The sequence below is a fragment of the Hemitrygon akajei genome, chromosome 7 (assembly GCF_048418815.1).
Source record: "Hemitrygon akajei chromosome 7, sHemAka1.3, whole genome shotgun sequence".
Lineage (NCBI taxonomy): Eukaryota > Metazoa > Chordata > Chondrichthyes > Myliobatiformes > Dasyatidae > Hemitrygon > Hemitrygon akajei.
Genome location: NC_133130.1, coordinates 93,737,675 through 93,765,650, shown reverse-complemented (window position 1 = coordinate 93,765,650; position 27,976 = coordinate 93,737,675). Strand labels below are relative to the sequence as shown.

The following is a 27,976-nucleotide window of genomic DNA, read 5'->3' as shown; positions in this document are numbered from 1 at the left end:
CTGCTCAGGTTTCCTCCACTATCCCAGTTACGTGGAGGCTGGTAGTTTGCTTGACTGCTGTAAATTGCCCCCCGGTGTACCAGTGGGTTTTAGAATCTGGGGAGAGCACGTTAAAGCTTCAAATGGTAGAGGAATTATATTGTTCTGAAAGCTGATACAGGCTCTGGGGGCTGAAATGGTTTCCTCTGTGGAGGTAAGGTTATCGTTATCATTAACAATATTCCCTCCTGTATCCACGTTTTCACTTGTTTTATGTCAAGGAGAAGTGATCCAGCACTACCCCCTGTAGGTGGAGCAGAGTAAAAGCTTCTGTTCAGCAATGAACAGCTCTGGATCGAATACCGAGGAAGAGAGGGTGTTGACCCTTGAAATTTTTCATCACTCCTCTTATGTGCACATTCTAGTTCCAAATCCTTTGATTCTATTTGTGTTTGAAAATCTCATCTGGAGTGTGCTAAGTGATAGGTTATGCACGATGTTCCAGATAGAGAGCCCCAAATGTTCATAACTCACTTGGAAATAAATTTCTCATCTTCCTTCAAGTCCTTGAGGACTTTCCTCAAGGTAGCGTCCCATAATTATAGACTCTCCAACCAGAAGAAGCAGGTTCCTAACAACTACCCAAACAATCTAGTTCAGAATCTTTTAGTTAGATCATTCCTGTTTTCCCGAACAGATTCGGCCACGCCCTGCAGTGCATGTGTAAGGTGGGTAACTCGAGTGGCAGATCCTGACATCATTCAGTGGGTGAAGGTTCTCCTCTTTCACAAGGGTGACAGTGTCAACAGATTTCATGTGCTGTGGGATGGCTCGCACCATGTTAAACCTTCCGATATCTCACCATCACAGATGACCTTGTCCCTCTTGAAAACCTGGTCCTGTAGTTAGGCAGTACGTTGCCCCTGTTGGAGTCGGCATCACTGAAGCTGGTGCTCGCATCCCGACCGTGTCACGTGGTCATGGGTTCAGCGTGAATCGTGAATGCAACATCATTTCCAGTGCTGAACGATTGAGCAGCCGCTGCCCAGTTCAGTTTCCCATCAACTTTGCTTTGTAAGCAAACTTGAATAGATTTTGCTGTCTTTTCCTCTCGGACCTCAGTATAGAATGAAAGTAGCTGATCCCCTTGTCCTAATCCCTTTGGCACCTCACTAGCAACAGCCTGTCAAACTCTTTGTTTTACGCTTTATTCCCGCTCTTTTATTTCTCTTAGCTAATCCACTTTCCATTTTAATTAGGACCGTTAATTATCACACATTAATGTATGCAATTAAAACCATTCCAAATTAATGTGTTAGTTTTTTTTTAACTCCTTCACAAGGGAAAGAAATTTCATACCTTTCCAAACTAAATTTTGCACAGTGCTGACTAGGTCCAGTAATCTAGGAGGCATAGAGCAGAGACCCAATGCTGTATGAAAATCCAAAAACAACTCCAGATGCTGCAAATCTGAAATAAAAATAGAAAATGGTGGAAATTCTTAGCAAGTCAGGCAGCATCTGTGGGAAGAGGAACGAAGTTAACATTTCAGGTCGAGCAGCATTCATCCGGATTGAGAAAGGGAGAGATTACATTCTGAGGCATTCTCTTGGTTCCGACAGTAGAAAGCTCAAATCTATTAGATTTTCTTTTAGCTCAATTAGGACAAGATTGTGAGACGTACTTATTTCAATAAAGCAACACACAAAATGCTGAAGAAACTCAGCGGGTCAGGCAGCAGCTATGGAAATGAATAAACAGTCAACATTTCAGGCCAAGACCCTTTTGCAGGACTGAGAAGGAAGAGGGAGATTCCTTTACTAAAGCACCAGTTCTGTTACTGAGATTCAAAAGTCCAAAAAGGCCACTAATTGTTAGTACAGAGTCATTTAATTTTGCCTGGATTGACTTGTTGCCTCTAGGCCATTAAAAAGTCAATTTTAACACTTTTATTTGAGGTAAATTATCTGTAACACTGAATGATGAGCTGTCATTTGTTTGAAGTTGAAATAATACCATATTTTTGGATTGGTTCTGCTTGTTCCAAGGAAATGGTGATGGTCTTACAGATGGCAGGCACTACCCACTACCCACTACCCACTGGTCTTACAGATGGCAGGCACTACCCACTACCCACTGGTCTTACAGATGGCAGGCACTACCCACTACCCACTGGTCTTACAGATGGCAGGCACTACCCACTACCCACTGGTCTTACAGATGGCAGGCACTACCCACTACCCACTGGTCTTACAGATGGCAGGCACTACCCACTACCCACTGGTCTTACAGATGGCAAGCACTACCCACTACCCACTGGTCTTACAGATGGCAGGCACTACCCACTACCCACTGGTCTTACAGATGGCAGGCACTACCCACTACCCACTGGTCTTACAGATGGCAAGCACTACCCACTACCCACTGGTCTTACAGATGGCAAGCACTACCCACTACCCACTGGTCTTACAGATGGCAAGCACTACCCACTACCTACTGGTCTTACAGATGGCAGGCACTACCCACTACCCACTGGTCTTACAGATGGCAAGCACTACCCACTACCCACTGGTCTTACAGATGGCAGGCACTACCCACTACCCACTGGTCTTACAGATGGCAAGCACTACCCACTACCCACTGGTCTTACAGATGGCAGGCACTACCCACTACCCACTACCCACTGGTCTTACAGATGGCAGGCACTACCCACTACCCACTGGTCTTACAGATGGCAGGCACTACCCATTACCCACTGGTCTTACAGATGGCAAGCACTACCCACTGGTCTTACAGATGGCAGGCACTACCCACTACCCACTGGTCTTACAGATGGCAGGCACTACCCACTACCCACTGGTCTTACAGATGGCAAGCACTACCCACTACCCACTGGTCTTACAGATGGCAGGCACTACCCACTACCCACTGGTCTTACAGATGGCAAGCACTACCCACTGGTCTTACAGATGGCAGGCACTACCCACTACCCACTACCCACTGGTCTTACAGATGGCAGGCACTACCCACTACCCACTACCCACTGGTCTTACAGATGGCAGGCACTACCCACTACCCACTGGTCTTACAGATGGCAGGCACTACCCACTACCCACTACCCACTGGTCTTACAGATGGCAAGCACTACCCACTACCCACTGGTCTTACAGATGGCAGGCACTACCCACTACCCACTGGTCTTACAGATGGCAGGCACTACCCACTACCCACTACCCACTGGTCTTACAGATGGCAAGCACTACCCACTACCCACTGGTCTTACAGATGGCAGGCACTACCCACTACCCACTACCCACTGGTCTTACAGATGGCAGGCACTACCCACTACCCACTGGTCTTACAGATGGCAGGCACTACCCACTACCCACTGGTCTTACAGATGGCAAGCACTACCCACTACCCACTGGTCTTACAGATGGCAGGCACTACCCACTACCCACTGGTCTTACAGATGGCAAGCACTACCCACTGGTCTTACAGATGGCAGGCACTACCCACTACCCACTGGTCTTACAGATGGCAGGCACTACCCACTACCCACTGGTCTTACAGATGGCAAGCACTACCCACTACCCACTGGTCTTACAGATGGCAGGCACTACCCACTACCCACTGGTCTTACAGATGGCAAGCACTACCCACTGGTCTTACAGATGGCAGGCACTACCCACTACCTACTACCCACTGGTCTTACAGATGGTAGGCACTACCCACTACCCACTACCCACTGGTCTTACAGATGGCAGGCACTACCCACCAGTACCACACTTGCCTTTCAAGTCAGAGGCTCATGTCACATCTCTTCATTTTGTTTTGTAGATCTGTTTGACAAGTTGTTCCTCCATTAGGTGATCCCTCCGTTATAACCCAGCAACGGTGCAAGGTAGTGCGTAACTTTGGAGGTGTTCCCTGTGGCTGCTGCTGTTGAGCACAGTGGCAGGGATCACAAAAATGTGAGGCTCTGCTGAAGTGACTTTGCTGAAGATCACTGAAGAACCTTACAGGTGAAGGGACCCACTCAACCTGATAAGCTTCTGCCCGTTCTTTATCCCACACTTCATCTTTGCCCATAACCCCACAGATCAGGCCTCCTCATCTGTATGTCCAATTCCCTTTCCTGTGGAATCTAACTCCACAGCACTTCCAGGTAATAAACTCCTTCTCGCTAGATACTTTGCCAAACACTTTTTATCCATGTTCCCCTGGTTACCGATCCACAAAAGGCTGCATCCATAATTAAGGAACCCCATCACTTAGGACAATGGTCCCCAACCACCGGGCCACAAAGCATGTGCGAGGAAATGATATGATTTGGCGGTATGAAACGATATGAGTCAGCTGCAGTGCAAAGCACACGCTTTGCGGCCCGGTACCGGTCCACAGCCCAGTGGTTGGGGACCGCTGACCTAGGACATGCCCCCTTTTCGTTATGACCATCAAGGAGGAGGTACAGGAGCCTGAAGGTACACACTCAGTGTTGTAGGATCAGCTTCCTCCCCTCCACCATTAGATTTCTGAAAGGATGATGAATCCATGTACACTACCTCACCGTGTTTTTTTCACTCTCTTTTTGTGGAAATTTTGAAAAATATATTTTCTTAGTGTAATTTATAGTTTTTATCATTATGTATTGCAATGTACTGCTGCCACGAAACAACAAATTTCATGAGGTGCTCCAGTGATTCTGATTCGCTTGGCTGCGAAACCTACTTGCTTTAGCAAAACCTCTCACATTTTTCAATACATTTATTAGCCATCTCTCTCAAAGGAAAACTCACCCTCCAGTCTCTCCAGATAACTGAGCCTCACTAATATTGGTGCCATCTAGGTCATAGAGTTGTACAGCCTCGCCGCAGGCCCTTTGGCCCATCATGTCTATGCTGGCCATGGTCCCTATCTATACTAATCCCACTTACACACTGGAGGCGACTTACAGTGGCTGACTTACCGACCCACCTGCACATCTTTGAGATGTGGGAGTAAACTGAAGCACCAAGCAGTCACGGGGAAAACTTGCGAACTCAACGCTGACTGCAGCAGAGGTTAGGATTGAACCTGTTGAATTTGTACCAGCTCTGTCACTGCATCATCCACAGACAATGGTTGGGACAGGAATGGTTCAGCATATGGCTGTATCATGAATGGTACTGAGCCCAACATTTGAATCCTAGAAGCTCGGGAGTTGGGTATTCTAGATGGTGGAAAGGTGGAAGGGAATTGGGCTCTGAAAGAGGTTGTGGAGGCATTAGTAAAGAATCACTAGGTTCTGGGACGGGTGGAAAATTGTGATATTCCACTTTTCAAGAAAGAAGGGAGGCAGAATAAAAGAAGTTATAGGCCAGTTGGCCTGACTTTAGTGGTTGGGAAAATGTTGGAGTTGATTGTTAAGGATGAGGTTTCTGAGCAGTTGGAGGCACAGGTCAGAGGCTGCGGTTTCCTTGAGGGGAAACCCTACCTAACAAATCTGTTGGAATTCTTTGAGGAAATATCAAGCAGGATGGACAAAGGAGAATCAGTGTATGCTGTGTACTTAGATTTTCAGAAGACTTTTGACAAGGTGCCACACGTGAGGCTGCTTAACAAGAAAAGTGCCTATGGTATTACAGGAAAGCTACTAACATGGATGGAGCATTGGCTGAGCAGTAGAGGGCAGAGTGGGAATAAAGAAAGCCTTTCCTGATTGGCTGTTAGTGATTAGTGGTGTCCCACAGGGACCACTTCTTTTTACATTGTATGTCAATGATTTGGATGGCTTTGTGCCAAAGTTTGCCAACAATACAAAGACAGGTGGAGGGGCAGGTAGTGTTGAGGAAGGAGAGAGGCGACAGAAAGACTCGGACAGATTAAGAGAATGGGCAAAGAAGTGGCAGATGGAATACAGTGTCTGGGAGTGTATGGTCATGCACTCTGGTAGGAATAAAAGTGTAGACTACTTTGTAAATGGAGAGAAAATTCAAAAATCTGAGATGCAAAGGGACTTGGGAGCCCTTGTACAGGATTCCCTAAGGGTTAGTTTGCAGGTTGAGTCCGTGGTGAGGAAGACAAATGCAATGTTAGCATTTGTTTCAAGAGGACTGGAATTTAAAAAGCAAAGATGTATTGCTGAGGCTCTACAAGGCACTAGTGAGGCCTCACTTGGAATATTGTGAGCAGTTTCTGGCCCCTTATGTACTGACATTGCAGAGGGTTCAAGGGAAGTTCATGAAAATTATTCCTGGAACAAAAGGCTTATCATATGAAGAATGCTTGAGGTCTCGCTGGAATTTAGAAGAATGAGTGGGATCTCATTGATACCTATCGTATGCTGAATGGCCTAGATAGAGGGGAAATATGTTTCTTATAGCGGGGGAGTCCATGGTCCAGAGAACGCCATCTCAGAATAGAGGGACGTCCATTTAGAATGGAGGTGAGGAGGTATTTCTTTAGCCAGAGGGTAGTGACTCTGTGGAATTTGTTACCACAGGGGGCTGTGGAGGCCAGGTCATTGGGGGTATTTAAGATGCGGGGGGTTAATGGATTCCTGGTAAGTCAGGGCGTGAAAGGTTACAGGGCGAAGGCAGGAAAATGGGGTGGAGAAAGTGGTTGATCAGCCATGATGAAATGGTGGAGCAGAATCGATGGGCCGAATGGCCTTAATTCTGCTCCTATGTCTTGTATGTGCTTTGTAAAGTATCTGGATATTGGGTTGCAGTATTCACTTACATTTCTGCATTATCTGTGTGACCTTGCTCAATGGAAACTGACTGCTGGCTTCCAACAGGATTAACCTTCAGGAGGCTGTACTTGATTGTCTTGATGTAATGAAAGAAGCTGCATAAAGTGAGATCTTTCTTTCTGCAAGGTGCACATTTCAACTGCAATCACTGCATTTAATTAAGTTACTTTTGCACTCAACAGAAGATAATAATGCTCCCAACCTGTTTTCCAGAAAGGTGACGTGATAGATATAATCAGCAAGCCCCCCGGGGGGACGTGGATGGGCCTGCTAAACAATAAGGTTGGAACGTTCAAGTTCATTTACATGGATGTTGTGAACGATGAAGTGGAAAAGCCGAAAAGGCCGAGGAGGAGGAGACGAGGAGGCAAACACCCCAAGCCACACACTGTTCAGGAGCTGCTCCGGCGATATGACCTGGAGGTTGGTTTTGTAACTTGCAGGTTTATTGAATGACTTCCGAATTTTGCAGTGAAGAAAGTTTAATCCACGTAAGGGCAGTCAGAATTTGAGAAAGTCTCTAATCACCATGGGAAAACAGATACGACAGCCTTTCACTAGGATGTCTGCAGTATCATTCACACATTGAGTTCACCTATAATCATTAGGGTCCTATTGATATCTCAATAGCACAACAGCAAGACAAATTGCATCAACAGAAAAACGCCCGACTCAGTTACACTCAGAAGGATGGTTGGTGCTCCTACTCAAGTAGGCAGGAGGTTCATGAGATCACCTGGTATATATTGCTCAGCCGTATTCAGTTGGATCTATGCCCTGCTCATTCTCAAACTTCTAAAAGTGTCTCCCCTTAAATTAGTTTTTCAACATCCTTTTGCAAGTTGTTGAATTTGTTTCGGTCAGTAGACCCCAGGTGTGAAAGAACTTGCTCTGACAAAAGTAATCTTCGCATCCTCTCCGTTTGTTTTGCCTTAAATCTAACCTGGGAGTTTTCTGCTTTGGAAATAGTTCCTGCTAAATCGAAAAAAAAACCTTGTCTGGATATTCACTAAGATTTGACATATTTCCTTAACCGTGGTTCTTGAAATAGCAAATTGTTCCTGAGCTGGCTAAGGTGTGTTTTATGAAGGTTTAACACATCTTACTTTTTGTATTCTATTTGCTATTTCAAGAACCCCAGTTAAGGAAATATAATCAAGTGAATCTTGCCATTTTTAATAGATTTTGCATCTTGGCACCTTCAAAGACTCTTAATTTGTAACCCCACCATTATGGGTCCTATGGATGACTTTGTGCCTGACATTAAATTCACCCGCTGTGTGCCCACAACATGAATTCCATTTCAATCTGTATAGATCAGGGGTTCCCAACCTTTTTTATGCCATGGGCCCCTACCATTAACCGAGGGATCCGTGGACCCCACGTTGGGAACCCCTGCTGTAGATGCTGCCTGACCTGCTGAGTATTTGCTGTTTTCTTTCATTTCCTAAACACTAGAGTGAGCCTCTCCTCCATTAACTGCACTTCTGAGTTTCACGTTTTCTGTAAACTTCAAAATTACTTGTTGATTGAGATACAGCGTGGAATAGGCCTCTCCTGCCCTTTGAGCCACACCACCCAGCAATTCCTTATTTAAGCCTAATCATGGGACAATTAACCTACCAACCTGTAGGTCTTTGGACTGTGGGAGGAAACCAGAGCACCAGGAGAAGACCCACACATTTACGGGGAGAACGTACAGGCAGCAGTGGGAACTGAACCCATGCCATTGGTACTGCAAAGTGTTGTGCTAACCGCTGTGCAGCCATGCCTAGTTATCTAAACGTGTAACCAGAGGTCAGTGGACCAAACATTGATCCAGTTGGAGCGTGAGTTTACAAGTTCATTATCTGAATGCTCAGCACTGCTGACTGTCCTCTGGTCCTTGACCTGTGTTTTAATACTGCAGCTGTCATTCTCTTGTAATTTGTCAAACAGCCTTTAAATCTAGTTACTCGCTACTAATTGTGTGGAACAGTAGTTAACTTACTAATAGTAACGCAGTGCCAGGACTAATAGAGGCACGAGTTCAAACCCCGATGCAGTGCGATGGAATTTAAATTCTGTTAATTAAATAGACCCATGAGAAGAGACTTGGGCCTGTTATCCCACTTGACCGTTTCCTAGTCTCCATCACTCTGTTGTGTTTGTTCTGTTTCCAGCAACACATGCCAACTCTGCTGTTGAATGGCTACGAGGACTTGGACACGTTCAAGCTGCTGCAGGAGGAGGACTTGGACGAGCTGAACATCCTGGAGCCAGAGCAGAGGTCTCGGCTGTTGCTGGCCGTTGAACTCCTGCACGACTATGACAGTAAGACCAGCACCTTAATTTGCAGTAATGTATTTGAGGCGATACAAAGGGTCATTTGTTGGGATTTTTGTAATATCTGCACAGGAGATGTAGTTAAAGCAAAGGCATTTTTGGTACTGTTGAAAACTCGGCTTCTTTCAAGGACTGTTCTCAGAATGTGATAGCACTCGTCAGTAAGGTGCACTTCTCCCACCTGTGTATCCCAAAATTTATTGCTTTGTTGTCTATTATTATTAGTTAGTTTTTCTTTCTGTATTTGCACGATTTGTTGTCTTTGTGTGTAGTTTTTCACTGATTCTATTGTTTCTTTGTATTTACAATGAATGCCCACAACGAAGTCAATCTTGGTAGTAGATGGTGACATCTACAGTATGTACTGTGATAATAAATTTAATTTGAAACTTTCTCCCTCTTGGCCCATTGTCCATCATTATCCGTCCTCAAATAAGGTATCCAGTTATAGATTTTTTTTTGGATGCCCCATCTGTAAAATAAAAATCGCTTCCCACTCGGCCGTTGCTTTTGATTTTGACAACGTTTATCCTCCGGGTGTGCAGGGTGCTTTCATGGTTGGATTATTACTCAGATTTGCACAGAGGTTGCTGCACAGAACCTGGCCATTTTGTCTTGTGCGTTCTTTCAAGGGACGTGGGCTTCACAGGCTGAGGCAGCATTTAGCTGCCCGCTCCCTAATTGCCCTTGGGAAGCTGGTGATCTATCTATTGCAGTCTTTAAGGTGTGGGGATACCTGTCAGCAACAGTGAAGGGATTTTGATATGTTTCCAAGTCAGGATGGTGTGTGCTTGGAGGGAAACTTCCAGATGACAGTGGTCACTCAGTGCTTGCACCCATGTATTGTCTTCCCAATCCCATGCGACAGTCCATCTTCCATATCCCCTGAGGCTTCATCTTCTCTCTCACCACTTCTAAATGCCATCTTGGTCCCTCTTTCCTTTTCTCTCCCAAGGAATTGCTGCCTAATTCTTTTCCCTTGTTATTCCTGAGCCACCAGCTGGAAGGTACACTTTAGCTCATGCAAAAGTGTGACGAGAAGTCCTGAGATGAGCCCAGGCAATCGAAGATACTGCTGCATGTATAGTCACTGTTGAGGTATGAAGTATCTAGGCTTTCCCACAAGGGATTGAACTGCCCATTAACAGGCTCCAGCTCAACGCACACAAAATGCTGGAGGGATTCAGATCGGGCAGCATCTATAGAAACTAATCAACAGTCAATATTTTAGGCTGAAATCCTTCGTCAGGACTGAAAAGTTAGGGGGAAGTAGCCAAAGTAATGTGGTAGGTGGGGGGGGGGGGGGGGGGCGGAAGGACTACAAGCTAGAAGGTGATAGGTGAAGCCAGGTGAATGGGGGAAGGGGGTGAAGTAAGAAGCTAGGAGGTGATAGGTGGAAGAGATGGAGGACTGGAGATGAAGGAATCTGATTGGAGAAGAGTGGACCTTAGGAGAAAGGGAAGAGGGAGGAGCACGGGGTAGATCATTGGCAGGTGAGGAGAAGAGAAGAGGTAAGAGGAGAGGCAAAGTGGGGAATTGAAGAAGGGAAGGGGGGAAATTAGTGTTAACTTGGAGAAATTTATGTTCATGCCATCATGTTGAAGGCAATCCAGATAGAATGAGGTGTTGTTCCTCCAACCTGAGAGTGGCGTCATTAAGGAGGCCTTGGAACGACATAGTGGAATGGGGATTGCAATTAAAATGGTTGGCCACTGGGAAATGCTGCTTTTTTTGTGGATAGAGCAACGAGGCTCGACAAAGCGGTCTCCCAATCTACATTGGATCTCACCAATGTTGAGGAGGCTGCATCAGGAGCACCGGATATGGTAGACCACCCCAACAGATTTGCAGGTCAAGTGTTGCCTCACTTGGAAGGACTGTTTGGGGCCCTCAGTGGAAGTGAGGGCTGAGGTGAATGGATTTTTTCCGCTTGCAAGGATAGTGACAGGTGGGAGCTTAGTGGGGAGAGACTAACGGACAAGGGAATCATGGAGGGAGCTGATCCTTGTGGAATTTGGGGGGAGGTAAAGATGTGTTTGATGCAAGGGTCCCATTGAAGATGATGGAAGTTGGGGAGAATGATGTGCTGGGTGCAGAGGCTCATGGAGTGGTAGGTGAGGACAAATGGAACTCTATCCCTGTTGAGCTATTGGACTCGTTCTCCTCACGTTCAGGACTCAGAACGTGAATAATTGACCACGTTTGGACAGAAGGGATTAGTTTGAGTGGGTTCATTGGTCCAGTGCTGTACAGTACTGTGGCACAACTAACGAGATGGAGGTGAAACTCAATGCATAATGAAGAAAAGCTTCAGGACTACTGTGGAGCAAAGAGCACCAGGAAGTTTTGGAGCTGTAGACAAATTACGCAGGAGTTACTCGACAGGACAGGCTGCATCTTTGAAGAGAGAAGCCATGTTCACATTAACTCAATGACCTTCCAACAGAATATGCAGTTCCGATGGAAGGCCGTCAGCCTGTAACATTAATTCTCTCTCCAGAGATGATGTTTGATGCGCTGAGCATCTTCAGCATATTTTGCTTGCTGCTCCATTTAATCCTGATTTAAATTGAAGTTCTGCCAATGGTTGTTTGATTTGATTTGCATTAATCTCTTCTCACCATTGTTTCCCAAATTGGTATTTTATGATATGTACAATATAGATTGTCCTTCTCTCAACTCAATACATAATTAGTTTGATGTGTCCTCTCACAACGCATCAGCGCCTTCCCGTTTAACGGTGCCTGCTGATGGGTTTGAAAGGCTGCTGGCCTGGAGCCAGCCCCTCTGTGTTCAGCTGTTGTGGGTCATTAGTGATTGATCCTTGCAGAGTCGTTGTGGTGGCTATCCCTTCTGTGTTAATTGTCCTTTGATGTTTCCTCCCTGCACAGGTAACAGTGACAAGGATCTGCCCGGCGAATGTGCTTCCAAGGAGACCTTACCCCGCTATTCGAATAAGACCACTGGCTCAGACCCGCAGAGGCAATCTCCTTGGGACTCAGGCTGCTTTGAGGAGAGTGGATTTCCTGAGAATGGTAAGGAGAAGACCAAGCAATCACTTCCCAGTGCATCGTGTTCTCTCACGTCTTGTGAACGCATGATTTCAAGGGGAGTGTGAGTGTCAGTGGGACCGTGCTTCAGGGTGAGACGTTAAACCAGCCTTATGCAAGCCCTCAGATTCTGGTACTTAGAAAAGGAACAGATAAATTCTCCCAGAAAACATATGGGAATCTGTGAGATCCCCAGATTAAAGAATGGGGTTAAAGAATCTGATTCCTGTTCCAGAAAAGGAATGGGATTCGTTAACTCGACTGAAGCACAAATGCCTTGAATCTGGCTGATCTGTTATGCATTAGCTAGTGTTACTGAAACAGATTATTCTGCCGTTATGACATTAGAAGGGTGCTACCTGCAAACGGACTGCTGCTTTCTCTGTATTGCAATAATGACCAGCCAGTGAAAATCAAAAAGAACTGCAGATGTTCGGCATCTGAAATAAAAGCAGAAAATGCTGGACGTACTCAGCACGCTAGGCAGCATCTGTCGAGACAGAAACAGTTAACGTTTCAGGTCCTTGACCTTGCATCTCAACTGGTGACACAAGAGAGTTCAGATGCCGGAAGTGTGCAATGCAAAATCTGCTGGAAGATCTCAGGGGATTGAGCAGCAACTGTGGAAGAAAAGGAATTGTTGATATTACAGGTTGAAACGCTGTATGTCAACATTCCTTTCCTTCCAAAGATGCTCACTGAGTTGGGTGTTGTTTCTTCAGAGCTACTTTTTCATTCTACAGACACTGTATGATGTTAATATTTTTTATTTCACACTTCGCAAATACTTTGGCTGTTAAGTGCTTTGGGACTTCCTGGGGTTGTGAAAGATGCTGCAGAAATGAAATTACTTTCTTCCTTCAGAATCTGTTCTGCCTCCATCTGCCCTTTCATTTATTCTTATTTGAGTTATTTTAGCTGCACTGGGAATGCACAGCTTCGTCTAAGTATCCAATTAGTTGAGGACCTACCACAAACTTGAGCAAAGTGACTTTGCTATCCATGGTGACCTTGATGCTGAGAATAATTCAAACAAACTGGAACTGCTAATTATTTTATAATGCGCACACAATACTGTGTCAAATATTTATACCCAATTTGTCAGCCTTGTAATTAACAGGTCAGGAATACATAAGGTATAGGAGCGAGGTATTGAGATGTTACAACATGGAGCTCTGCTTCAGCTGCGCCTCCCATTTGACAGTATTGAGCAACGTAATGCCCAGGTGTCCCTTCACTTTGTGATTCATAATCACAATGCCAATCCTTGTTGCAACACTGATTTGTGTAAAATGAATGGACAGAGTGCTACCAGAGTTTACTGCTCTGTGGATCAGTGTTATGGCATAGGTCTATGTTCAAGTATTTCATCAGATCCAAAATTGATCCCAGTTCTCGAGGTTAGTTGAGAATGATTGCCTTTTGACATCGAGGTAGCCGGGCGTGGCTTTGAGGCAAAGGGCTTCAGGAGAAAATTCTTCTGGAGGTAAGGTGCTACTTTCAACAAAGGAAGATGGTTGTATTTATTGGAGGCCATCCATCCCAGCCCCAGGATATCACTGCCAAATGCATTCCTCTTACAGCCAGTGTCAATTCCCATTACATAATTGGTCATTTTCACATGGCAATTCCCATTACATAATTGGCCATATTCACATTGTAGGTCCATTACATAATTGGCCATATTCACATTGTAGGTCCATTACATAATTGGCCATATTCGCATTGCAGGTCCATTACACAGCATTCATCTACATTACAGTATAAGCCTACATCACCGCATTGCTCATCATTACAGTACATTTCCAAATCTCATCAATGGGGCATTTTACGGTATTAGTCCACACTACAATAGAAATCTGGATTTAGAATACAGTATTACTCCAGATTACATGACTAGTTGAGCAATGTAATGCCCTGTCCATTACATGTCATGTGTCCACATTACAACACTGTGTGATTGCAGCACTGATTTTTATAACAGCAAGGCATGAACATTCAGTAGCCACTTTATTGGGCATCTCCCATACCTAATGAATCAGCCACTGAGTGTATGTTCGTGGTTCTGCTGCTGTAGCCCATCCACTTCAAGGTTCCACATGTGTGTTCAGAGCTGCTCTTACACACGTCACTGTTAACACATGGTTATTTGAGTTACTGTCACCTTCCCGTCAGCTCGAAGCAGTCCATCCACTCTCCTCTGACCTCACTCACTAACAAGGCATTTTCACCTTCAGTACTGCCTCACCGGATGGTGCATGATAATCCCAGGAAATTAGCAGTTTCTGAGATACTCAAACCACCCCATCTGACACCAACAATTATTCCATGGTCAAAGTCACTTAGATCGCATTTCTTTCTCAATTTGATGCTTGGTCTGAACAACACCGTAACTTATTGACATTGAGTGCATGTTTTTATGCATTACGTTCCTGCCTCACGATTGGTCAATCAGATATTTGCATTAACGAGCGTGTGTACAGGTGCGTCCAATGAAGTTTCGACGTTTTGGGCTGAGATCCTTCTTCAGGACCGTGCTGGAAGGTGGGGGGATGGTATGAGGCCAGAATTAAAAAGTGGGTGGGTGGGGGGGGGGGGAGGATTTCCAGCATTTGCAGACTTTCTCGGGATTATTATTACCTAATCAAATGGCCACTGAGTGTGTATCGTGCTACAGGTCTGTAGTACAAGCGTTGATTTTGAAACACTCCTATCCATCTCAGCTACGATTGTAATTAGATGGGAAGGCAGAAGTGAGCTCGATTAACTATACAAAGCTGCGTTTGGCAGTGGGGGCGGGGCGGGTGGGTTGAGAGAAATCTTCTGCTACAAACACAGAGAGAGCCTGTGTAGGATTTTGGACAGCTGATAGGTCCAATATTGGTTCACCTGTTCAAAGCCAAACAGCTGAGGGAGTGATGGTATTTGTACCTCGGGAAGGATTGATTGCTTAATATGGCCAGATGGTGAGTTACTCCTTCCAATTCCTTCTGTGGCATATTCCCATAAGCAAGGGGTACAAACAGACAACTGTGTTATGAACCTTGTTGCAAGAGGATTGATTAAAAAGAGTCCCTGGTACACCTATTGAAATAGGAATTCCCTTGGTCCAGGGAGCTTGATGAAAGCCTCTGATCCAAGAAGGACACAGCACCAGTGAGCCAGACTCGCGTTTCACTCTGTTATGCACTGATTTTCACCAACTTGTTTATTTTCGATACAGGGTTGGACCTAAGGAAGGACAACCGGCCAAACACAGAAGGTCAGTTGCAGTTGAGATCTGGTTGCCAGACTGCGCCAAAACACAGACTAAAGCTGTTCAAGAGTTGCTGACAGCCTATCAAAGGCGAAGGGCAAGGATTTACACTTATATAAATGAACTAATGATGAAAATGGCAGGAAGCCATGTGAGAACAGTGTAGGTAATTCAGCTTCTTGGCTCTCTCTGACTCTGAGTCAGATCCTGGTCAAACTCTGGTCAGCTTCAAAATGCAACAGTGTTCCACCAACAGCAGTGATGCTGGGGACCAGATGTTGGCCTTTCAACTGGCAGAGTTCAGCAACCTTACAGGGAGAAAGGCCCCTTCTCTTCCTCATTTAAGGAGTCTTTCACATACACTTCAGAAGCCAGAGAAGGTCTCAGTTGAATGCCTCATCTGAAAAATGGTGCTTGCACCAGTGAAGCACACACTTTGTACTTAAGTGACAGTGCACAATTCAGCCATGTTTTGTAATAGGCTGACTTGTTAGTACTATTAAAGTTAATTGCCCGAGCCTTATAGGCTCATCAGGCCAGTGCCGGTTTCCGTGGTGTGAAGCGACTGAGAGTACAAGACTCCCCCACCCCACCCCACCCCCCCCCCCCCCGATAGGAAGCCAGTCTATCGTGAGGTTAACCCCCAGCATTTTGCCAGTACCCATTTTCAGCTGGGTGGACTACTGGAGCAGTGTGTGGTTAAGTGTAAGTGTCTTGCTCAAGGACACAACCCACAACCTCGGCTGGGGCTCGAACTCACGACCTTCAGGTCACTAGTCCAACACCTTAACCACTTGGCCACATGCCACACATTTGTTAGTACTATAACAACACAGAAATAGGCCATTGGATTTTCTGGCCGCACCTTCTACTGTGCGGGTTGCGGGTGCATTTCCAATTTGTGGACTCTCTGAACTAGGAGCCTTCCACAGGAGTAGAACCTGCATTCCTGTTGGTAAATTTACTTCCAAAGTATTTGCATCATGCTGACAAACTTTTCCTTATCTTTAGGCAAAAGCAGGAAGTCATGGCCGTTAGTGACAGCAGGATCGCTGGCAAAACTGGGGTTACCATTCCAGTGCCCACCGTCAGAACACCTGCCAGTCCACCCCACAGACGCTTTTGGGAACGTAGACTTTGGGAGAGACGAGGAAAAGCCAGCAACCCTGTGCGCCTCCCCCTGTGTTCGGTTGGGTTACACCGGGCTTCCAGTTCCTCCCCAGGGCTGTCAGAGGTTGCCGGCCAGGACGAATTCGGAGGACCTGGTGCACTGCCATGCTGCCCGGAAGCCGTGGCAACGGTCTCGCTCCTTGGATGAGCTGCGCCGAGGTGCCCACTCTCCCTCGGGTGCAAGCCCGGGTACCGGAGCTCACCCTGCGCCGCCTCAGCAGCTGGGACTCGGCACGCGTAGGTCTGATCCGACCCGGGGCAGGGCTGCAGGAGCCCAGGGAGAGCAGTCAGCAGCCGACAACCTTCCCCCTGCCCTGCCGACAGCTCGAGTGTCCGACCCGTGTCCGTCATCTGAAGGGGGGAATGTGCTCTCCCCGACTCCAACGTGTGACCTGCCCGGTCAAACGCCACTTGAGCAAGCGGCCAGTTGCAGAGACCAGGTGGGGACGCGCACTTCGACAAAAGACCCAGAGACAGTGACCGAAAGCAAACCACGTAGCCATCACCCTTCTCAGCCACCACCCGTGCCTGCCAAGAAATGCAGAGACTATATGAGAAATGGAATACTCCCCACATCTCGCGTGTTAAACAGCTCTAACCCTTCTACTGGTAGCAAGTACAGACTGGCGCCCGTTTTGCACGCGCACTGTCCCACTGCCGAACCAGCCAGCTTGCCGCAGGTCAGTGAGATACCCTGCCTTCCGGAGTCTGCCCCGGCCGAGGCCTTCTGCACGCCACAGCTGAGGGTGAAGCTGTGTCCCGCCTCCGGACGGAAGCCCCCCCGGATGCGAGAGGTGGAACTAGAAACGTTAATAGAGAACAAGTTAGAGTCGGAAGCAATTGATCTGACAGAGAAACCCTACTCCGATAAGGTACAGATGAATGTTTGTTGGGGAAACAAATGGGCTGTAGTCAATACTAAGGTTGTGATCCTTATTTAAGGGCTCTGTAGAACTGCAGGGATATTGTTAGAAACGTTGCATAGATCAAAATGTTAAAAGGTTCATTTATTATCAAAGCACGTGTCCGTATTCAACTCTGAAATCTGTCTTCTCCAGATAGTCACGAGACAAAGAAAGGATGTGGAAGTCAGTCAGAGAGAAACATCACACCCCCCCCCCACCACACACACACACAAAAACGAACAGTATCCTGATCATTAACCCCTCTCTCCCCACAGAAAACGGAACAGGAACATTGACCCCCCCCCCCAAAAATCAACCCCCTCCCCCGCCCAAAGAAACTAAAAGAACGTCAACCCACAAGCCCCCTCCCTTCGCATGAAACGGAACAGGAACACCGGCCCCCAAAATACAACCTTTTCCCCGCACAAAATAACCTAGCCGGTCACAACAGAACATTTACCCCCCTCACACAACAAGACCAAAAAGGAATAGACGATTATTTTTAAAAAACTCAAAAGTACAAAAGCCACAAGTCTGAGAAAGTCGACAGTCCAATCCGTACACGCAGAACCACAATCCCATCCCACGATATCACCGACATTCATCGAAAGTGAGGGACACCACTTGAGGCAGAGAGACTGCCTAGATTAACTCATTTTGGCTGAGTGGTTAGTGCAGGGCTATACGTCCTCCCTGTGACTGCATGGGTTTCCTCTGGCTGCCTCGCTTCCACCCACGTTCCAAACCCTGCGCTTTCGTAGGTGAATTGGCCACGTGGCTGTAATTGGGTGGCAGGGCCTCGTTGGACCAGTAGGGTCTGATACCCTGACGTAACCATGGTTGGACGCTCCTCCTTCCTGCTGCTCCCCATGATTGATGCCCACCCTTCCCGCTCATGGGATCTGCTGACAAGGAATGGGTAATGTAAGGCTGGTTGACCGCTGCCCTTTGGAAATCAGGAGGTGAAGCCTTGAGGCTGTTGGGCAGCTCGCAGATGCATGGTGTGTTGGGTCTGTAGGTACGCAGTCAGAGAACAAACACAAGACGCTACCGCGCAGTACAGACCCTTGGCCCATGATCCTTCTCTGAGATCAATCTAACCCCTCCCTCCTACACAGCTCTCCAATTCTCTTTCATCCATGTGCCTATCTAAGAGTCTTTTAAATGTCCCTAATGTATCTGCCCCTAACACCACCCCGGCAGGGTGATCCACGCATCCACCACTCCCCGTGTAAAGAACTTACCCCTGATATCCCCCTATACTTTCCTTCAGTTATGCCCCTTTTGGTTTAGTCATTACCACCCTGGGAAAAAAGTCTCTGGTTATTCACTCGATCGATGACTCCTTTCATCCCGTATACCTCTATCAAATCACCTCTCATCCTCCTTCACTCCAAAGCGAAAAGCCCCAGCTCACTCAACCTACCCTCACCACGTGTTGGCGCATCACCGTGAGTTCTGATCTTGGCCACGGCGCTGCTCCAACAACCCTGCTTCTGCCGTGCGGCACCCAAAGATGCCCAACCAGGAACCCAATGGCAGAGTTTACCATGCGGTGGAGGAGGAGGCTGTGAGTGAGCAGGAAGTCGTTCTTACGAGATCCTAGAGCATCACAAGAATGGATACTGAGATTGTAGAATTATTGCACCCTCCCTTAATACTCTCAACAAAGGTGTCACCCCATTAAACATCAGTTGCACCTCCCTCACCATAAAAACCTGGGCCAGAGGTTGCTGATTGGTTGAATCAATCACATGCACCTGAATGTGAGCCATTATCTGGTTTGATCTTCAAATAACCTGTTAGGAACAAAGCTGACAAGAACAAATTAAGTCACCAGCTGCTTAAATTTTTGTGTAAAACTCGCTCGGGTCTTTAACTGATGAGGCCCGGCCTTTTCTCGTGTTTCAGCATGGTCGCTGTGGGATTCCGATGGCACTAATAGAGAGGTATTCGGAGAGCCTGCAGCATTCGCTGGAGCAGGTGGCTGCTGCCATGGACCTTGTCAGAGTCAGACAGCTTCGCAAGCAGCATCGAATGGCAGTGAGTGTCGTGAGCAGTAATCACAGCGAGTGTCGTCACTCCAAGCGTTCTGGTGCGAGCATCATCTCTCCTTCCCACCACAATCACTCGCGTCCTCACACCTTGTCCTTTTCCTAGCCGTCGGTCCTCTGCCTCAAAACCAATTTCCAGTTTTGAAACTCCCCCCACCACCATCTCTGGCAGTCCTTCGCTGCCACCTGTCCCACACCCCTCACTTTTCCCAACATCCTTGGCTCCTGCCAGACTTACAAATTCACTGTCCGCTCCACGTTGACAAATACATGAAGATGAATGTAAGTAAGTAAATCTTGTTGGTTATAAATGACGGCTTAAGTGCCCACTCGAGATTTTTTTTCTACGATCCGATGGAATATCTGAAGAAACTCAGTCTGACAGGTTGAGAGGACTCATTCTGCTGTCCTGCGCTGAGATGTTGCCTTACACTTGCATGGCGGCAAATTTTGATTAGAACATACTGAATACTCAAGGTCAGCCCATGGGGGTAAAGGTATCATTGAAACAGGAAGAGGCCGTCAGAAGAAGTAAAAGACAACTGGATTGATGCCACCACAGTGAATAGTCTGCCCTTGTCACACTTGTGTGAAATGTCGGTGTTGGATGAATTCAAGCTATGCACACAAAATGCTGGAGGAACTCAGCAGGACAGGCAGTATCTATGGAGATGGGCAGGTAGTTCACATTTCTGGCCGAGACCCTTCTTCAGGACTCTACCCAAAATGTTGACTATCTGCTCATTTCCATAGATGCTGCCTGACCTGCTGAGATCCTTCAGAAGTTTATGTGTGTTGCTGTGGATTTCCAGCATCTGCAGACTTTCTTGTGTTTATGAATTCAAGCCCTACTTTAGAACCCATTGCACACAATGACACTCCAGTAAAATCTGGGGTACTGTTGTTTGAGCTCTTAAGGAGCAGTTGTCCTTCTAAGGTGCATGCAAAAGATCCCCTGAGACTAAAGCACTGTTGGACCATGCTGGACAATGTTTACCTGTAATTAATTTATGCATCTGGCAATTACCTTACTGCTGGGCATGAACTGACAGCTACATTTTTGTCCTTTATAACAATGACTGTTCTTCAGAAATACTCTTGTGTACAGCAAATTAATCCAAGCTCCTGTTGTGAAATTGGCAATTTAAAAAAAATCATTTTGTTTAAAACTTTGGGCATTATAAATTCCAGTTGCTGAAGTAAAAAGATGTAGTTGACCGAAAAGCAGGAAGTCACAATTGTTTCAATGGGAGAAATTTCGCAAGGTATGATGAGGAAAATTTCCAGTGGTGGAAAGATGTGTGCTGGCAGAGTCCATGAAGTATGTTAATTATTTGCTTTTTCCAATTGTATATAAAAATAAAGAAATATATTACAATGCTAAAAAATTACAGTGACCATGCTCTGCCCGACATTCTGATTCAGGTTGTTTAGTGTTGGGTTGTAATAAAGTTCCTTGCTCGCACGAAGCCCACAGTGCAATGATACGTACAAGGACAAGTGTACAACAGCAGAATGGTGCAAAGATAGAAATGCAAAATCTCTTCCCTCATTTGACACAACAAAGGAAGTTAATTTGTCTTTGAATAAACTGTGAAAAGTTCCGGTTAATTGGACTGAACCAGTCAAACGTCCAGAATCACAACTTTTCTGTTTGTATGACATTTAGATTCCGAGTTCCTTCGATAAGATGAGCAAAAATTCGACAGCCCTAGAACTGCCCAAGTCTTCGCGGAGCTGATCTTCGGAGGATTGGCATGGATCTCATCTCATCATCAGCATCTGATGCAGCACTCACTCCGAGGCGTTAGTTAGAAACCTGATGGAAGCAAGGCCAGCAGGTCCCCGTGGTAAAACCAGGTGTGAACACGGAGAGGCACAGGTTGCCGTGCGTTCCTTCAATTACCCCCCCCCCCCCACCCCCACCAGGGGTCCGATCGAACAAAGTGAGGGGCGATGGAAGAAGCAGCGTGGAGCGGAGGTGCCCACCGTGAGGTTGTGGGGTGACGGTGGGGAGCTCTCCTGATGAGGCGGTGTTGCCTCCTTGGTAGAGAGGACTTCCGCACGCATCGCTGCTGGCGTTTCTCCACTGCCAGCATTCATGTGCATATCACAAAGTCAACCACTGCTGTGTCAAATAATCACTGAAGATTTTAGTGTAAAGCACACCCACTAAAAGCAGCTCTCTCATTTTCTAACCTAGGCTCGTGCTCAGTGTGGCTCTGGCTCAGAGCACGAACGCTCTTCCGCTGTCTGTGTTGGGCCATCGCTCTGTATGAAGGCCATTCTAACTCTCCACTTTAAACCCATAATCACTAGCTTAAATCTACTAATTATCCAGTACTACTTGCTTTGCTTCACTAGGCAAATTAGTCATACTTGTGACCTGAGGTGGAAATGTGCCATAACTCTTAACGCTTGTAACCTACTCCTTCATCATTGTGCTAGCAAGTTGTTGGCTTTGGGTCTGTTTGAATCATGTCACCTCTTAATGCCATGTGCTGTCCGTATTTGTGAAGCTCAAATCCTAATAAAGAGGAACTGAATTTTTGAGATAAGGGAATAATTCATAAATGTTTTACAAACAAGATCGAGGAGGTGGTCAGTATTTCACTGAATCAACACTGCTGTCATTTGGTCTCTCGTGTCCATGTGAGCTATTCAGTTAAACTCCACCTTGCCGTTCCTGGCCTTTTCCCTCTGTTTTCCTCCGAGATTCCAGGAACCTTGAACGGCTGTTCCTCCTGGGCCCGGAGGAAGGATTTTATTTTTTGCCTTCAGCTCCAGAATACTGGCAAGTTCCATTAGCCTTGTGACGGCCCAAGGAACCATAATTCCCACAAGGTTATGCAAGGAGTTCCCGAAATCCTGTTACTTGCTCAGGACTTGATGAAGAGCATTAGGTGCTCCACTGATTGAAGTCTGCCCCTAGGCTCTGTAAACATATTCTGCCCAGATTCCACAAATTCCTTTCTCCCTGTTCCCCTCCCAAACCCACTTTGTTTTTCCCATTCCACCCGGAATCCTGGGCCCGGCACATTTACCTAAAGTAGTGATGTAATCCTAATGCCAACTTCAGGACTTCCACATAACTAATTCTGGTTCTGTAATCAAAATTAATAAAAAAGAATAATCTTCAGACGCTGAAAATCTGATTTTAAAACAGAAAATGTTGGTAACGCTCTGAAAGTCAGGCAGCATCTGTGGAGGGAGAAACTCAATTAATCTGTCAGGTTGAGGGAGGGTCTCTGAGTGAAACACCAACTTGTTTCTGACAGACGGTCTTTAACCTCAAATGTATACTCATTTCTGATGAAGGCTGTTCAATCTGAAACGTCAATTGTGTCTCTCCCCACTGTTTCTGCCTGAGTGTTTCTGTTGTTTTCTGATTTTAATCTCCAGTTACTCAATACTTCCCACTAGTTTCCTTCGCTTGGCTTTAAATATTACAAGCTCTTTTGTGACATTTGCAATTTAAAGAAAAAATGTAAGCTTCTAATTCTCCATCTGAGTTTGACACTATTTAGAACAGGATCAATTTCTCGAGATGTATACCAGTCAGTGTCCAAGTGTCATGTTAAATGTTGCCAGCAAAATTAAATACTGAAAAGCAGCACAAAATTAAACTGATGCACTTTTTGTATTTGAGAATATTTAAATAACTTATTGTATGTTTCTTTCCTTAACAATGTAACTATAACATACCAGTAGCAAAATCTTATAAAATGTAGTCTATCAGAGTTGTACCTTGTGTAACTTGAGGAATGTATTGTATGTGTAAATATTCTTAACTTGTTTCATTTAGCAGAATAAAGTAACAGTTGGACAAAGTTGTAGATTTTCCTGAAAAGTCACTTGTTTGAAGTCAAATCTAACAAGATTATAAATATTTTAGTTTACAAAGTTCAGTTACCATGACTACAGACACCCGATGGAGCTTCATGAGTGTGGATTACTAAAAAGAAATTGAGTGGCCTGAAGAGGAATGATGGGAGAAATCCTGATCAAAGAGGTCGGTTTTAATACAGCATCTTGAAAGGAGGGAGAAAAGAGCTAGATTCTGCCTCGTGTCTGCTTCCCCCATCCAATAAGATCATGTCAGACACCACTTTGCTGCACTAAGCACACATCACTTGATTGTCTTGATACCCGGAGTTGGGTCACCCTCCGTCTCCGGTACTGAGGGGAGAGTTTTCCAAGGATTCGCTATCCACAAAAACTTGCTCCTCGCCTCTGCACTGAATCACTGAGCCTTCATTTTTGAGACTGTGATTTAACAGGAGTAGGCCACCAGGCCCCTCGAGCCTGCTCCACCACGTGGCCAATCTACACAGGCCTCAACTCCCCATCTTTGCCTGTACCCCACAGCCCTCAATTCCTCAATCTTCCAAATATTTATCTGTCATAAACAAATCTAATGGTCCAAACTCCACCACTCAAGGGGCAGGGAAATCCAGTACCCTCTGAGAGAAGTCCCTTGCTGCAGAGATACTGTGAGAACTTTTGAGACCACTTCTCAAACTTGTAAACTGCACGTGTCGAGCCTGTCTGCTTGATCTCTCCTCATTAAACAGAGAAAGGTGAAAGTCTGCCTAGAGGCATTTGGGTCAGAAACAGCAAGGTAGATCCATCCAATGAACGGAGGTGTGTCAACAGCGCCACCTGGTGATGCTCAGTCACCACTGACCTGCTCACCAATTCCCGGTTTGGGTTTTGCCAGGACTACTGTCTTCCAAGCCCTATCGTAGCTTCATTCCAGAGGTGAAGTGGGAGTCACTGCCCTTGTCATTTGACCAAGTGCAACATCAGAGAACCCTGGCAAAACTGAAGGTTGATGAAGGAAGGAATTGAACCCTGGCAGATGGGCGCCATGAGATGGTAAATGGTTTCAAAATGAGAATTTGTTAAATACCTCAACTAGAGAATTAAGGGTCCATGAGGGAGGGAGAGAGAAAGAGAATGCAGTTCATGGAGTGATTTGGAAACAAGGGTTGGGAGGTGGAAGAAATGGATTTGGGACAATGAGGGCAGAGGAGCTGCGAAGGAGAGAATGAGGGAGGGAATGCAGAGAGGTATGAAAGGGTGAGCTGAGGTGGGGCAGCCATTCCACAGAGGTGGAAGCAGCAGGTCTTGGTGATAACGTGCATCTTTGCTGCCAAATGTAGCCCAAGGACAAATGTGACACCAAGACTTCAACCATCTGCCAAGGAGAGGGATAGAGAGAACAGAGTCCATGGGTGGGATCCAAAAGGAATCTGGTCTTCCCGAGGTATAGAACGGGTGAAGAGTGAAGGTATGGGCCCCTCAGCCCATGATGTCTCTGCCAAACGTGATGCCAAATTGAACTCAATGTCTTCTGCTGTTACGTGTTCGATACCTCTCTATTGCAGGGGTTCTTGACCTTTTTAAGCAAGGAACCCTCTACCAGTAACCAAGGGGTCAGTGGACACCAGGATAGGAACTCCCGTTCTATTGCCTGCGTAGTTTTGTGTCTCTGCAAAGCTGCTGTTTAATGGAAGGAATGCTCTCCTTGGTCAGTTTTTGGATGTACTTGTCAAGTGGGATTAAATGTGATTCACATCATTTTCCATAGGAACTTGACGTTTTTGCCGGGAGATGAGAACTAGCTGAGCGGTGGTGCGCAGGCAGGGATGGACCATTGAGGTCATAAAGGATGGCGGAGTGATAAACAAGGTCACTTGTTAGAATTTGTCAGCTATAACGTATTCAAGCACCTTGAGGAGACCAAAAGTCAGTGCACATTTATGTTTGAGGAGAGTTGAAGGTCCAGAGTTTGAGGAAAGGGGCACGGGCAGAATATCAATGAACATAGGAGCACAAAGGCAACACGAGGCTGTGGATGGTGTGGTCTGGATTCAAAACAAAATGCTGGAGGAAGGCAGCTTCTGTGGAGGCAGAGGGTTATTCAACATTTTGGTTCAGGATCCTGCATTGGTATTTTGAGGAGCAGAGTTACCTGAGGCTTTGAGGCAATTGTAGAGATGGGAGGAGGAGACCCAGAAGGACATTTAGGGGTGGTGCGTACCGGAACAGTGTAGGTTAAAACGTATGGCAGAGCCCACGTCTATACACTCAGTATCTCTTAATGTATGTTTGTGTCTTCCGCTGCTGTAGCCCATCCACTTCGAGGTTTGACCTGTTGTAAGTCCAGAGACTCCCTTCTGTGCAGCGCTGTTGTAATGTGTGGGTCTTTGGGTTATCATGACCTTCCTGACGGCTTGAACCAGTCTGACCGCTCTCATTCACAAGATGTTTTCACTCACAGAACTGCCACTCGCTGGATGTCTATGCTTTGTTTCTCACGCCGTTCTCTGCAAGCATGAAAATGCCAGGGAGATCAGCACGTTCTGAGATACTCAAACCACTCCGCCTGACACCAACAATCAGAGTCACTCACAGCACATTGCTGACATTTGGTGTGAACAACAATTGAACCTCTTGACCATGACTGCATGCTCTTATGCATTGACTTGCTGTCACGTGATTGTCTGATGAGATATTTGCATTAATGAGTGGGTGTAAACTTTGTGTCTTTCCTTCTCCTATTTCTAATGTCAATCTAGCAACTGCTCACCAGCGTTTCAACTTTTAACTACTTGGGAAACAATGTCCTGCTTTGTGATGCCCTCAAACTGAATACTAACAAGGGAAGGTGATGAAGAACAAATACTCCAGCTAGAGTATTTTTTAAATTTCAAAATGTATTCATTAAAAAAAATCTAAAACAAATGAGTATGTTGATGAATATTCTGTACAAGTAATGTTATTCCATTACTTAATATTAACAGATTATTACAATCATCCATATGTAAACTTAAATAATTCATAAAGTTGTAGCACACGTTCTTAGCTGATTTGTACGCAGTGGCAGGATTCTCCTTTGGACCTTCCCCATCCGAGCTTCTGCAGACATAATAAAACAATTACTTTAATATTTCTAATGTACAACTGTACTTGATTAACATGGCCCGAGCTGTGTTTCAGCTCCTGTGGAGCCCACTGGCTCCAGCCAGCCAATGGACACTGCATGCTCCCTCTCCAATAGGTTCAGGATGTACACTGAACACCCACAGTATCTGTGGAAGAGGGACAGGCAGTCAGTTCCAATGGAGTTGTGTTTTATTTCAGGTGTCACAGTGAAAAGCTTAGTCAGGAATTGCCACTTCCAGACTGAACTTGAATCCTGGAGGGATGATCAACAGCTACAATGCCATCAGCTCCTACAAAGCCAAGCCAAGCCAAGCCAAGCCAAGCCAAGCATCATAAATAACAACAAGGTTTTGCTCCCAGGTGGGCTTGATGCCTCTTATGCTCACTTTGGCCAGCAGAACATGGAGGGACCTTCACGAACCCCTCGCTGACACGAGAGGGTGAATCATCTGGCCCAGCACGTCTTCAGTACCTGGCTGAGTACTGAAGACCTGGGCTACTTGTCTGGCTGGAGTGTTTATGGTTATCTTCAGCCTCTTGCTTTGGCAGCCTGAGGTGCCCACGTGCTTCGAGCAGGTTTCAATCGTGCTGGTGCCCGGGGAGGACCTGCCTGAATGACCATCGTCCAGTCACACTTCTATCCAGCAAGATGAAGTGCTTTGAGGGGTTGGTGATGAAGCACGTCAGTTCCTGACTGACGAGTAACTTGGACCCACTCCAATTTGCCTCCTGTCACAACAGGTGAAAAGCAAATGCCGCCCGATTGGCTCTTCACTCAGCTCTTCACAGTGAAGATGCACACATCAGGGTGCTCATCATTGACCACAGCTCAACGTTCAGCGCCATCATCCCCAAGAAACTCATCACTAAGCTCCGAGTGCTGAACCTCGTTACCTCCCTGGACAGCCGGAGCCTCAATTCCTTCTCTCGCAGACTCCAGTCAGTATGGATTGGCAACAACATCTCCTCCATGCTCGCCATCTGCAGTGGAGAAATGCAGAGCTGTGTGTTTAGCCCTCTGCTCTACTCCCTTTATACTTATCACTGTCTGCCCAGTACAGCTTCAAGGGCCTATTTAAGTTTGCTGATAACACCACCGCTGCTGGTTGTATCAAAGGTGATGGAAAAATCGACCTATATGAGGGAGATTGAAAATTTGGTTGAATGGAGGCGGAGAGGGTAACTTTAAATTCAATAGGCATTAAAATATCAGAGGGTCCTTTGTGCGATCAGCACGCCAACATGAAGAGACAACGACGTCTCTACTTGCTTTGAAGTTTCCATAGTCTCAGTATGTCACCGTGAACTTCGACAGACTTCTGTAGATGGACAGCGGAGAGCATCCTAACTGGATGCATCACGGCTTGTTAGGAAACACCAATGCCCCGGAATGGACGAGTTTACATAAAGCGACAGACACAGTCCAGCCCATCACAGACAAATCCCACCACCGCTGATACATTTACATGCAGCGCTGCCACGAGAAAGCAGCATCACCCCTCCCCCACCATTAAAGCCACGCCTCTTCTCGATGCTTTTTATCAGGTAGG

At 46.2% G+C, this 27,976-nt stretch overlaps 1 protein-coding gene across 3 annotated transcripts in view; it reads left to right on the top strand.

Annotated features, from left to right (window-relative positions):
• The window catches only part of sash1a (SAM and SH3 domain containing 1a), a 134,211-nt gene extending 110,906 nt beyond the window's left edge, over nt 1–23,305 (top strand). For all 3 annotated transcript variants that reach the window (XM_073051456.1, XM_073051457.1, XM_073051458.1), the window contains exons 14-20: nt 6,929–7,138; nt 8,878–9,028; nt 11,932–12,075; nt 15,314–15,352; nt 16,358–17,388; nt 19,333–19,464; nt 21,145–23,305. In XM_073051456.1, the coding sequence (XP_072907557.1) occupies nt 6,929–7,138; nt 8,878–9,028; nt 11,932–12,075; nt 15,314–15,352; nt 16,358–17,388; nt 19,333–19,464; nt 21,145–21,216 (1,779 nt within the window). In that variant the 3' untranslated portion in view covers nt 21,217–23,305. The remainder of the gene's footprint in view (nt 1–6,928; nt 7,139–8,877; nt 9,029–11,931; nt 12,076–15,313; nt 15,353–16,357; nt 17,389–19,332; nt 19,465–21,144) is intronic.
• Nucleotides 23,306–27,976: the final 4,671 nt, after the last annotated feature.